We start from the raw sequence: 13,246 nt of genomic DNA on the forward strand, positions 1-13,246 counted from the left end.
GAAAAATTACAACATGTTGTTGAAATGATACACTATAATTTACAAAAGTTTTGATAAAGTTGCTTAAGGAAAAGTTCTAAAAAATTCGCAAAAAAAAGTGTTGTTTTTTCACGCTGAAACTTTAATAACCTCCCCTTAAGCAAAATGAAGGGGCTCACAAACCCGCAGTCACCGTGGCAAGCAGAAAGTTATCAAAAGTTGATTCTGGTAGCATTTCTGCTAGTATTTTGCGCGATTTGTGCGAGAATTCTGGCAAATAATTCGCTCAAATGCAACAACAAGAAATTGCCAGGATCTTTGCACGGTTTAAATAATTATTGCCAAGTTATGCCAGGGTTTTGCCTCGGGTTTTGCACGGTTCCTGTCAAAATTTGCCAGAAAACGCGAGCGAAACCGAGTTTGCCCTTGTTCAACTAACCCGATAGGATGCGCGTAGAAATCTGACAGGGCTTCCAAACCAAGACTTACAGAAATCTAGCAGAACAGTCTCTGCCAGAAAATTTGATGACTGGGAAGTACCAGCTCATCTTTCTAAATATAACAATCTACATGTTCCACCTTTGAAACTTCAGAATGATTTGTAATTAATGTTCTAAAAAATATAAACACGTCCTCGTTTGACACTATCAGTCTTCCTTGACAGGGAATTCAGCCACATGGGTTAGCACTTTTGACAGTTATCACAGCAAAAGGATAAGGATCAAGGTAGTTGAATGGAAGGTGCGGTCGTGATAATTCTATTTCTTAAAATAGCTTTTTTTTTTGGTATTTGGCGTGCAAAAACGGAAAAAAGTTCGATTACGTCCCGTATAAATAAATAGCATTCCAGAAATCATCGGAACCATTTCCTAACTATTCATATAATACTCACCATATAGGGAATACTACTGATACTTTCCACCATTATAATTCAACTTTTATGCTACCATACTCATTTTAGTTACCATTTCCGATACCTTCCGTGTATCCTATGTTGGAGATTTGTATACTACATGGTACTTTTGCGCTAGAGGTTAATATTGCTCTGGTGGCCTTTGTTATTCGCATATCTGTTCACGCTGCTCCAAAAACCCGTAGCTTAACATGATCAAAAATCCTCGTCTTGCAATATTAAGCCGATAACTCAGTTGGATAAAGCGACAGTCCAGTTAGTCTCAACCAAGCTCTCATCAGAAGATTGCGTGTAACAAAATGAAATTTCATCAATCGATAGAATTGAAATGGGAAGACTTTTTTTCTGCGCCAATGTTTTATACATCGCTAGATCTAAAATATGCATGCCACCATAATCTGTATAGTTCTTGAATGGTATGTTGTCAAAATGTATATGGAAAAACGCATATTTTGGTATGGTGACTGTTCTTAACGACCCGTTGTTTGTATGGTCGAGCATGGAAAAACGACACTGGTTATGTTCGATATTATACTAGGCAATGGTTAATCCACAGAGAACAGACGTCCATCTTCAGCATTCAACTTGTGTAAAATCTCTAACGGTTTCGAAGGTAGTTTGGATATCTAAACCAGGTGCGCTACTGTCGTCATGTTTTTTTGTGGCTGAGTGCGACAGAATTGACAGCGGTTATTCCTCTACCCAGTCAAACTAGTCCGGAACCGATTCGGACTTCCAGCATGAATTCCAGCTCAAATGCGTCAACCGATAGAATCGGAATCGGTTGTTTTCTTTGAGCTAGATTCCATGCTGAATCCATCCAGGATTTCGAACCGGTTCCGGAATCGATTTGACGGATAGTTGGGATAGGTTGGTGTGGCGGCGCAAGTGTTTTTCGTATATTAATTCAAATGTTTACACACGTTTTTTAAATATTTTTGTTCGATCATGGATGTCTGTTTTCTGTGGTTAATCTATTGTTGAACGAACCATATTGAAAATGATTTTTCGACGTTTGATACAATGGTTGGCATATGGTACAGATTTATGCGGGGTATCTTTAACATCAGCTGCTTTGAAAGAAATATGCAAATGGCTTGATGACCCAATTCAACCTCAATCTTGCTCTAACACAACTGCACTATAGTTACTATATTCATAGTTAAGCGGACACAAAAGCCGGAAAATTGGCAGCTCTTATTCCAGGAAGAAAACACTGACATCCCATGCAAATGTTCAAGCTCTAGCATAATAATTTCTTTGTTGATGTCGTCAGCAAGAACTTTACATTGCCGAATCCGATGATATGATACATACTTGTCTTGGTGTTACAGAATTTTTTTTTTCTCATTTTCTTTTTTCTACGCTCGATAACACAAGGAGAAAGTAAAATGATTAATAACCGTAATCATAATACCTTTTCCATAAACATCCGAAAAGAACATGTTATGTGTGTTGGGTCCGGTATTTGACATGTTCGATTGGCTCCACACAGTGTCTCCGCCTAACTATGAATATAGTAACTATAAACTGCACATGGTCCCAAGATGACGAGAATTTTCCATTATAGTCCACACGCGACTTCTCGACAAACATATGATTACGGCTTAAAAGCCAACTGTCAAAATTCTCTTCGAAAGGAAATTCCGGACAAACCATTACTGGCTAAACACAGTTCATAACAGTTAATGAAAGAGAAAACTTTTCTCTTTCGTTTACTACCAACATCTGTGATTGCCCGCATAAATGTGTACCATATGTCAACCATTGCATCAATCGTTTCAAAACCATTTTCAATATGTTTCGTTCAACAATAGATTAACCATTGCCTAGTATAATATCGAACATAACCAGTGTCGTTTTTCCATACTCGACCATACAAACAACGGGTTGTTAAGAACGGTCACCATACCAAAATGTGCTGTTTTCCGTATACATTTTGACAACATACCATTCAAGAACCATACAGATTATGGTGGCATGCATATTTTAGGTCTAGCGATGCATAAAATTTTAGCTGGAGAAAAATCTCTTCCTCTTCACATTTCAATTCTATCGATTGATGAAATATTATTTTGCTCTCGCCATCTTCTGAAGAACGCTTCGTTGACACTAAGTGGACTGACACTTTATCCAATTGAGCTATCGCCGTAATATTATTAGACGAGGATTTTGGACCATCTTAAACTATAGATTTTTGGTGCAGGGTAAACAGATATACGAATAACAAAGCCCACCAGAGCGATATTAACCTCTGGCGCCAAAGGACAATGTAGTATACAAATCTCCAATATAGGATACACGGAAGGTATTGGAAATGGTAACTAAAATGGGTATGGTAGTATAACAGTTCAATTATAATGGTGAAATATATCAGTAGTATTCCCCATATGGTGAGCATTATACGAATAGTTTGGAAATGGTTCCGAAGATTTCTGGAATGGTATTTATTTATACGGGTGGCGAATAACGGTTTGTCCGGAATTTCCTTTCAAAGAGAATTTTGACAGTTGGCTTTTAAGCCGTAATCATATGTTTATCGAGACTTTATTATATAAAAAAAACTTTGATAAACCCCTTGATCTTTTCTAAAATGTCGACGAAACTCTGTGAACGTGCCTTCCGCCGTCATTTTCATTTTTCTTTTGTGTACAAAATGTTATGCTCGGATTTATGTTTTATCTGATAAGTCGTTGCTGTGTAAACGTCAAAAACACTCGAATTAGTCGATTGATATCGAAAAATAGTGTCATATAACGCAAATAATGCTGATTTCCATCTAAAAGAAAAGAAAATATTTATTTGATTGCTGCGTTTTGTGATTCTGTGGTATGCCTCTTTATTGAGTCTATAAGCAAGAGAATTTGCATATTTTTAAAACAAACAAAAAACTTGTCGAGTTGCGAATAGTGACTGTGCTGCAAGTTAAAACGCCTACGACAAAAGAAATTTCTGTCCATTTCTCGTTCAATTATTTATATCAGGAGAAGCAAAAGAAGAAGAATACTGTTATTTGGTGGTGATCTTGCCGTTGGTTTTGAAATACTAATATACTGCTTAATCAATCTCGTACTAAATTGTTTACTAAAAACAATCAGCAACGGAGCTCAAGGAACTAGCTAATGATTCTTCTTTTCAACCGTGCACGTCGTCCGACGGTGTATTTTACTCTCGACAGTTCGTAAAGCTGGTCTCGGACGGGATGGAGGACGAAACAATCTTCGGCGAGAAACAGTCGATACGGGATTCTGCCCGGGCTTTGAAAAAGTACGGAAGCATTTCCGGCTCCGGTGCTGCTACCAGTGGAAGCGGACAGCGATCGCCTGCCATGTGTACCGAAGCGCTCATTCGACATGAAATAGAGAAAACGGACACGTTGCAGGGGATTGCGCTGAAGTATGGATGCAGTGTAAGTAGCTTATTTCTTCCATACTTTTTTGAAACAACCTAACTGTAAATGAGAGCTTTTCTTTATTTACTTTTCGTTAAAATCTTGATTGCTTTCAAGCTCGGTTCTAGATTTAATCTAAGAGGATTTAATATGCTAGACAAAACCAAATGTTCAGGAAAATTGTTCGGAAAATTTATAATAGTGTCCTAACAATTAAAAAACTAATGTTAAGAATAAGAGGCTCTCATTTGCAGTAACAATATTTTTACTAATTGTGTTAGATGCATAGTGTTCCGTTTTTTTCAAAACATATTAGAGTATTAAGCATCCACTATATTCGTTCTTCCAGATGGAACAAATCCGCCGCATTAACCGTCTCCTGCCGACCGATACAATCTTTCTACGACAATTTCTAATGATTCCAGTAGAGAAAGATTCTCCGCACTATCCGAAAGACCCGTCGGCTATCGTGCGGTCTAGTATGCTATCGCTTCGAACGTCCTCAGTCGCTGGATGTGCGTCCAGTTCGTCCACTTGTTCTACGCCAATGGACACCGCGGGTGCTAGTGAAGCCAGCGTTATATCGCCAGAGGAGGAAAGTCGAAAAAATATGGAAGAGTTCCTATGCAAAATTGATTCATCAATCGCATCGTCGCGAAAGTATATAGCAGAATCACAGAAGAATAGCGAGTTTATGTCCAGCCAAAGCGATGACAACATTTTCAGCTCCGGTGCGAGTATGAACAGCAGTGGGTACTATTCGAAACCGCGAGCATACTCGACGGCATCGTCCTCGTCGTCAATATCGTCATATCAGCAGTATCACTATCATACGCTCAGTGCTGCGGGGGCAGGTCCAGGTGCTAGTTCATCATCTCATCTAAATCACAAACGGCAGAGCTCTACTGGGAGCACGGCTTCCGATACGAGTCAGCTAATTGTAATGACCCAGGGAAAACGAGTGCAAACTTCGCTTCAAAAGTTGGAAAAGCAACAGGACGAGCTGTTTGAATTGTAGCAGCGACAACATCATGGTGCACCCTGTTCGTCAGCGGAATTAACCGATCAGATAGAAATGAAAATGCTAGTCGAATACCGTAAGCATGATCAGTATGTGTTTAGTACCGGTACTAGAGATAGTAGTAGTAGTAGTAATAGCGGTATGTGCTACCAAACCCACCCATCTTATCGCCAGTTAATGGTCGGATTCAAATCACGAATCAGCAGCCTTGTGGCACTACTAATGCGATCCAGTCGCACTGAACGGCGCCAGTTACGCTATCATCACTACCATCTACAGCGGAATGAGTGGCGGGAGGCTGAGGAAGAATCGTCGATCAGTCCAAAGCAAATAAAGAGGAAAGAGCAGAGCTATGAGGGATTTTGTAAGCGGCCAAAGGCCACCGGTTACAACTTTTAAGCAGTACCTGCGTGGTAAGTAGATTGCATCTATTCAAACTGACTGATTGTTGGAAGAAGTTTGAAATTATCCATTCGATCACACAAACAAATTCATATAAATTGATGAGATTCCTCTAGAGCAATATTGTCTGCGAAAAGGAGTAGTTTATTTCCTTTTTCTGTTAAGCATTACAGTGTGATAGTTACAAAATAAACTATAATGTTTACTATTAGAAGCTAACCATGTTTGCTAGGTTCAGCAACCTACAGATGTCGATATGAGTTGTTATTTGCTATCGGAGTGCGTCGCGTCTCGAGGTTATGTTTAACTATGATTAACACATTTCGCACGCATTCCTTTTGCTAGAGATGTAAAGGAGTTGAAGGCAAGGCGAAAATAAGAAAGAGCAGTTCTGTTGAAATGATCTTAAAACGATCTTTCATAAGCCAAAAGATGCAATTTTTTAAATCAATAACGTAAGCTGGGGTAATGTTGAAATAATTACGTGATATGCGAATCAATCAGTATAAAAATTTGTTGTAGGATGTCAAGCAAATACACCATAAGTGGCAGATATGTTCGATTAGATACATATATTTGACCGAAATGGTATTTTAGATCAATTCTGATGACTCAATCAGTCTAAAATTTTAAAAATTTTAAAAACATTTTACATCCGGCTTCAATTATTTTGTAGTTAGAAGTCTTTCTCAAATTGTTTTAAGAGTGAACGCAATTTTTCGGATAAAAGGAAAATATTACCTTTAAAGAGAGTCAAAAAGCCACATGCACTGATTAGACTATCACGCTTCTACGTACTTAGAACCCATGGCTCCGAATAATTGTACAAGTGAATGCAAGGGTGCCAAAACTCCCCTAAAAGTTATAATCTCTTTTTGCTTTGGATGAGAACTGTAACCAACTTTTGGGGTGGGCCGATTCTTGCTACTTCAATAAACACAACACAAAGCTCCAGAATATCCATCGCACTATACTGCCTTAGCCTGGATTTTCATAAGCGATTATTTTATGCCTTTTTCTACATTCATGTCTCCGGATGAACTTATGCCTGTTGTATTTTTATAGATTTTATCATAAGTATCTGGGCATTGCAGATACTATGTGAAGGTTTCCTTCGTGTTGGGATCGTTTCGGAATCTTGAGAGCGAAGTCAAATGTGTTGACCGCAGTTTCATAGCTGTAAATTTTTATATTTTATATAATTTGCTCATAAACACAGCAGACTTACTTGCACTAGATTCCTTCAAATTTTTAATCCAACAACTTTCTTAAATTATTAGTTCTTACAAATTATGCTTTCTAGCTGACAAAGTAGGTTTGTGCCAGTGCACGGAAGTCACTCCGGAGTAAACAGGAGCAAGAAATTCTTGCTTCCGGTTTGCTACCAGAAGAAGAAAAAGAGAGTACAGGAACGATTTTCTCCGGAGTACTTCCAGTTTCTCCTGGTACTAGAACAAATCTAGTATTTCCTCACTGACCAGTGTTTTCCAGCTGACATGTAAGAAGCAGGTAGCAGCAACTGATCTGACATTGACATGAAAGCCGTTACTGACGGGTGGAATGAGCTGGCTGCAGACGATCGTTGTTACCAAATTGAGCAGTGGCGTAATTTGCCCCAACATACCCCGACCCGTAATACTGGTCCTTCCAAGCTGATGGACCAGTGTTATCGTCTTTGCGAATCCCTAGACTAGCAATCTTAGTAACTGGTCAGCTTAGTACACCTGTTGCGGACTTCACAATGTCTTGGCGCACATGGTCGCACGTCCCTGCATCGGATAATCGATAGAATCCGTCCGCGGATCCACCCGGTTCGAACTGCCTCGTCGACGATAACTACCTGTTTCTGGTGCCTTAGTGATCTCAAACCACTTTGTAGGCCTAGCGATCGTGGGAAAGTATTCCTTTACTAAACGCCGCTAAAATCGGCCAACCAGGTATCTAGTAAGCTGCCAATTAGTCCTCGAAGCTTCTTTCGGTTAGATAAGATCTTGCTGCCTTTGGATCGCTCCATTTGAATTCAGCAGTAAGAAATTGTTCGATGTTAGTGCTTCTTGATTGTCTGTTTCTAAACAGATGAAAATCAATGGACGTGAATTGACTACTCCTTCTGCCTCCGTTATTATGGTAGCAAAAGGTTTCTTCGCTCGGGTTCTTACAGGAGCTAATGGTTGCAAAGGCCGTCTTCACTGAGCGGACAAGTCGCTCCCGCGAGCCCACCATGTGCGGGCCGGATGGCGGAATGAACATCCATTTAGTGTTGATATTGGTGAATATTACAGCTAGCGACTGGTTGGCGGACTTAATCTGCTCGTGGAGCTCTCGGTTAGCGCCTTGGAAATTTGTGCAATTATCGTTATATATTTCAAGTGGCGATCCACGGCGTACGATTAAGTGTCAACGGCTCGGACTGACAAGCACGTAAATAGTGCCACCCATCGTTTCGCTAAAGGTCGGCCTGCTTGACGGCCGTTGATCCGAAATAGTCCAGATCAACTTAGGAGAAAGGACGGGTGAACGGACTTAATCTAGCCTTCGGTAGAGGTGCCATCTTGTGTTGCAATGGCTTCGACTTTTTCACTCTGCATAACATGCACAGTTTGCCCGCTTTATGAACCAGTGCTCGTAGGTGTGGGATTCGGAATTGCTGTTTCAATTCGTTCACTACTGTGTTGTTGTTTGCATGATACCAGTCCGCTATTAGAGACGAAAACGGCTTCTCTAATTCGGCGCTCCATCCTGATCACCCATGTTCATCGAGAAACGGAGACATATTGTAGAGTGGATGGGAACTCTCCAGTGTTTTCTTGACATTACCCTGAAGCCTGTGTTTTTTAAGTAGCCCAATTTCACCTAAGTAGATAATCGATTGGACATCACACCAGAGGACGTTTTCAGCAGCTGCTAACTCCTCGTTTGTAAAACGACCAACTTCTCTCAACTGCCTGTTCGTCTTTCGGTAACTCACAGCGAAACGGCATAAGCTATCGATCGATGGAGACGCTCCCATTTCGAGAAGTGTGTTCACTCTATGAAATCAGACGGCTGTGTCCGGTGTACGAAGCATGTTCGCAGCTCCTCAACCGTGCTGAGCATCTCAGGGTCCATTTGCGGCCATTGCGTAGTTGTGTGTTTCAGAACTTAGGGACTAGCAATTTCTCGTGAAAAGCCCTTTTCCCCGCTTCGTTGCTAAATCCACTACATTGAACTTCGTTGGAATCCAGCGCTACTCATTGGGGTTTGTTATGGAGAGATTTTCGCCTACTCTGCAAGCCACGAACTGCGAACTGGTAACAACGCTGGCTGGAAATGATCCACGCTAGCACCGCTTCAGAATCTGACCAAATGAATCTACGCGAAATTGTTAGTGAATGAGTCTCTCCGATGATTTTCATCAGCCTTGCTCTTATCAACGCAGTCTGCTGTTCCAACTTAGGTACGGAGAGTGGTTTTAGTAGGGCCACACCAACGCGATATGATTTTTTCCGGCAACTACAGCTCGGAAATACGAAACAGCTGCGTATGCGCTCTCGCTGACATCCAATTTCATCGTCCCAGCGGGCATTCGTCCGCCAGAAATCTTGGATAATGATCCGTCCGTGAATCAAAAAATGAGACCGCAAGCCAAGAGGGGCGAACTGGCTCATCCCACGTCGTAGGATGCCTCGCTTCATCGTGACAGATACCCCAACGTCCATGCTGCTTGAATACACAATTTCATCGTCTAGCAAGCCAGGACATTCCCAGCACTCGTTCCACGCAGCTGCCTTTATCCCAGTTGATGAGCTTCTCTAACGAGGTATCCAGTGTGCAGTTTCCCGACCCGACAGGAATCCTGATGAATTGGACAACCAACTGCTTATTGAGTCCCTTTGATGTATAAACGCGACTTCCTTGGCGACCTTAATCGCCTCGTCCTCAGTGTCAAAGCTATCGAGATAGCCGTACACCTGGACCTGGATGGAGCACGGAGAAAATGATGATCCGAACGTGGCAACGTCCATAATGAACACCTGCGGCTGCTGTTCCGGAATTGTCTCGGCATAGAAACCTTTGGGAGTCTCTATCTTCCTTTGTCATTTTGATTTGATGGAACATTTCACGTATATCGCCTCCCAGTTCCGTTCGCGGAACCTGCCGAGAACAGTTGGAAGTGAAGCAGCTAGATCCGGTTCCTTAAGCAGCATCGTATTAATTGAAACACCATTTACTTTGGCAACCGCATCCCAGACCAGGCGAACTTTGGCAGGTTTGTTCGGGTTATGCACTACACCAAGTGGCAGGTACCACACCGTCCGCAAATCAGCTGTTCTTAGTTCTTCTTCCGTTGCTTCGTGCATGTATCCCTTTTGTTGGTATTCCACCATTTGACGTCGCACGTTTTCGGCAATATTCGAATTCGTCGTCAAGCGCCTCTCGAAGCACTCCAATCTACGAATTGTCGTAACATGTCGTAACTATCTGGAAATTCGACGTAGTCATAACGCCACAATGATCTAGCTTCGAACCTTATTTTCGCTCGCTTTGTTGTTTGTTCCAGAATACTTTTTCCCCTTTATCTGCTTCTGAGTCCGAGCCACTGTTGACTGAAATTTGAAGGCTTTCCTCTGCCTACCGTAGATAGCCCAACCTAAACGGGTCTTCGTGGCGATGGGTTCTCCTTGTTGACCTTCTCGGATTGACGTCGTTGCAGTCAGAAACGCGTGCTTTACTTCAATGAGTATACCAAGAGTCACGCCTTCGAAACTCTTGCGTAGGTGGGCGTACCGACGAGCCAATTCGTCATTCGTCAGCGAATATCTCGAGGGTAATTTGATGGGAATCCGCTTCCTCTCAAGTGAGATTCCCATTTCAAGAGCGACATAACGACTTTTCGACGCCCTCAAATTTCAGTTCAGCTGCTATTCTCTTCTCCACGAGGGTATCCGACGACTCCTCGTCGATAAAGGCGTGAGTGTGTATCAATCTCCCTTGGTAATGGAGAGAATAAGGAACACCTTCGTACCTTTCATGTGGTGATGTGATATTATCCCTTCCGATGCTTGTTATCCTTGACCCGGTGGACCGGAAACCTGGGCAACCAGGTGTGTCCTATTTGGTGTCCAGTGAAGTAGTGGATGATGTCGTACCTGGCACCCTGCCACATCACACCGAGCTTGTGACCTTCATGGTCTTCTGCCGTGCCAGTGGGGTGGGAGAATCGTGTAGTGACCTTCGCCTGCATTGTCGCTCTACATAGTGCTGTTTTGATAGCTGCGAGTATTATTCGAGGCCTGATATTTGGCGTTGAGGTCGCCTTCGACGATGAAGTCTCTTTGAAGTGAATCCGATGTTTCATCACTAGCATTGGCTTGCGGAGGAAGATATGCTACTATAAGTGTGATGCTACCAGCAGAAGTGGTTATCTCCCCTCCAATGTCTTCGATGAACCGCAGCCGATAATTCGACAGGAGGCCATTATTGATGTTCCCTCTGACTACGATTGCAACACCTCCCCTTGAAGTTTGGTAGGTTTAGTCTTACTAGTCGGAAACGATATGCTGATGCTTATCTCGGGTTTAAGGGTGATTTCCATTATGAAAACCACGTCGAACGGCTTTTCTTCAAGGAATCCAGCTCGATGATTTTTTTCTTGAGTGAGCAAGCGTTCCAGTTGACCACATTAGCAGCCATTTTCAATGAATAAAATACCCTGAGTGTATATCTGGTCGAACTGGGTTTTTCCACCTAGGCAGGCGAATTTAAAATTGTTGAAATAACGGTTAAACGCGCTCAGCGGAAAACACCGGCAAAACGGCTATTCCCTAGCGATCAATAACAGTACCATCACCGACTCACGAGGAAATCGCAGACAGGATAGGATGCCATTTCCAAACCCTATCCGGCGACGAAGCCCTGTCCGCTGTTTTCGTCCAGCGTTAAAGCAGACTACATGCATCACCGACCACCTTATCGCCCAACTTCACAGCCACCTACAATAAACACTTCAATAAAATGGATCTCAGTACCGCTCGCGGGAAAACCGACTGCCAGGCAGGGTGAGCTACCCGAAGGCATCTTGGGGAACCTCTAGATTCATTTAACGTTATCTGGGAAGGCGGTTTCTTCTCAGAGGAATGGAAACTGGCCCATATTTGTATCCATCCCCAAAAAATGCCAGCGAATTCCGACCAATCAGCTTCCTGATATGTACGGCGAAAGCCCTGGAAAGGATGGTCAATCGGCGACTGAAGACGGGTCTGGAGGACCACAAACTACTCGGCAAAGAAGCCAACCTAAGCACCCTCGGAAAAGTGCTGGACAAGGCCAAAACCTTGTAAAACAAGAAGGAAACTGCTGGAAGCAAGTGACGATAGGTGCTGCCGTCCACCTTATCTTAGCTGCAGTTCCGAAGGAAAAACAATGCGGTCTGGTTATGCCGATCCTTTGAAAATTACAATGTTTGTCGTAGGTATCCGCTAAACTAGTCCCAATTGTGGAGTTGATGTGCACAAGCCACCACTCACGTTGGGCACGTCTGCACTCCACCAGCTCAAAAAACTTTTGACCCATGCATTTTTTTGTCTGACAGCTCCAGTGCTGCCGTCATCCCGCGAATGACAACCCATCGCGGATGGGGTGCGTTCACGCCTTGCTGTATTTTTGGCTGCGTGCTACACACTCCCGTCTAACACCTCATTGCACTTATGTTTACCCTTTACCTACTTTAAACGTAACCACCTCCACGCCGATATCGGCAAAATCCACGTGGCAAAAGTCCATAACACAGTGTGGCGCGAAGGTCTCCACAGTAACCTCGGCAGCATAATCCAAAACTATCTCACCAATCGCCGTTTCCCAGTCTGCATAAGCGGGACATTATCCCAGAAGTTCTGTGAGAACAACGGAGTATCGCGAGGTCCAGTACTAGCCGTGACGCTATTCCTTTTCAGGATGAACTCGCTTTTCGCTGTGCTACCCAGAGGCGTCTGCGTGTTCGTCTACGCGGACATCATCTTGGTGGCTCTGACAAAAACAATCCCGACCACTCCGCCCCTTCCTTTCCGGATGGAACCAGTTGTCATCGGAATCATCCTCGACAGAAAACTAACGATGACGCCACACTTCCATCATCTCTGCTCTCGCCCCCACAACCTCAGAACAGTACTGAATGTCGGACGTTCCCTAATATACAGTAAAACCTTCTATGGAACCTAGAAGGGCTCTCCACTATTCTCGGGCCATTATACCACGCAGAGATGCAAATAGTCTCCGGCCTACTACCGCTGCCGAAGCAGCGTTCGTCGACTTCGAAATATTGCCCTGCCTCTGGGAAGTAGCCAGAGGATACTGAACCTTCTCGAGAAGATTCGGGTGACGGATGCCCCTTCGCGACCAGCATACTTCAGGAATTCACCAACAAACCCCTCCCAACCATCGCTCAGCAGCACCGTGTGAGACAACGGCCCTGGTATGACGGACCGAACATCAACGATAGTCTCACCCGCAAAATGAAGGACGGCGACCGCGCCTCCTCTGCAGCGTAGTGGCAAAATACAGG

The 13,246-nt window shown here is 43.2% G+C and overlaps 1 protein-coding gene across 2 annotated transcripts in view; it reads left to right on the forward strand.

Annotated features, from left to right (window-relative positions):
- The window catches only part of LOC131677486 (lysM and putative peptidoglycan-binding domain-containing protein 1), a 34,283-nt gene extending 22,249 nt beyond the window's left edge, over window positions 1-12,034 (forward strand). Inside the window, exons 1-3 of one of the 2 annotated variants that reach the window (XM_058957322.1) lie at window positions 3,563-3,721; window positions 4,071-4,301; window positions 4,633-12,034. In XM_058957322.1, coding sequence (XP_058813305.1) covers window positions 4,095-4,301; window positions 4,633-5,301 — 876 coding nt within the window. In that variant the 5' untranslated portion in view covers window positions 3,563-3,721; window positions 4,071-4,094 and the 3' untranslated portion in view covers window positions 5,302-12,034. Of the gene's footprint in view, window positions 1-3,562; window positions 3,722-4,070; window positions 4,302-4,632 lie in introns of those variants that run through there. The other variant, XM_058957321.1, reaches the window with a different exon arrangement.
- The last annotated feature ends 1,212 nt before the right edge of the window (window positions 12,035-13,246 follow it).

The sequence above is a fragment of the Topomyia yanbarensis genome, chromosome 1 (genome assembly GCF_030247195.1).
Source record: "Topomyia yanbarensis strain Yona2022 chromosome 1, ASM3024719v1, whole genome shotgun sequence".
Taxonomy (NCBI): Eukaryota; Metazoa; Arthropoda; class Insecta; order Diptera; family Culicidae; genus Topomyia; species Topomyia yanbarensis.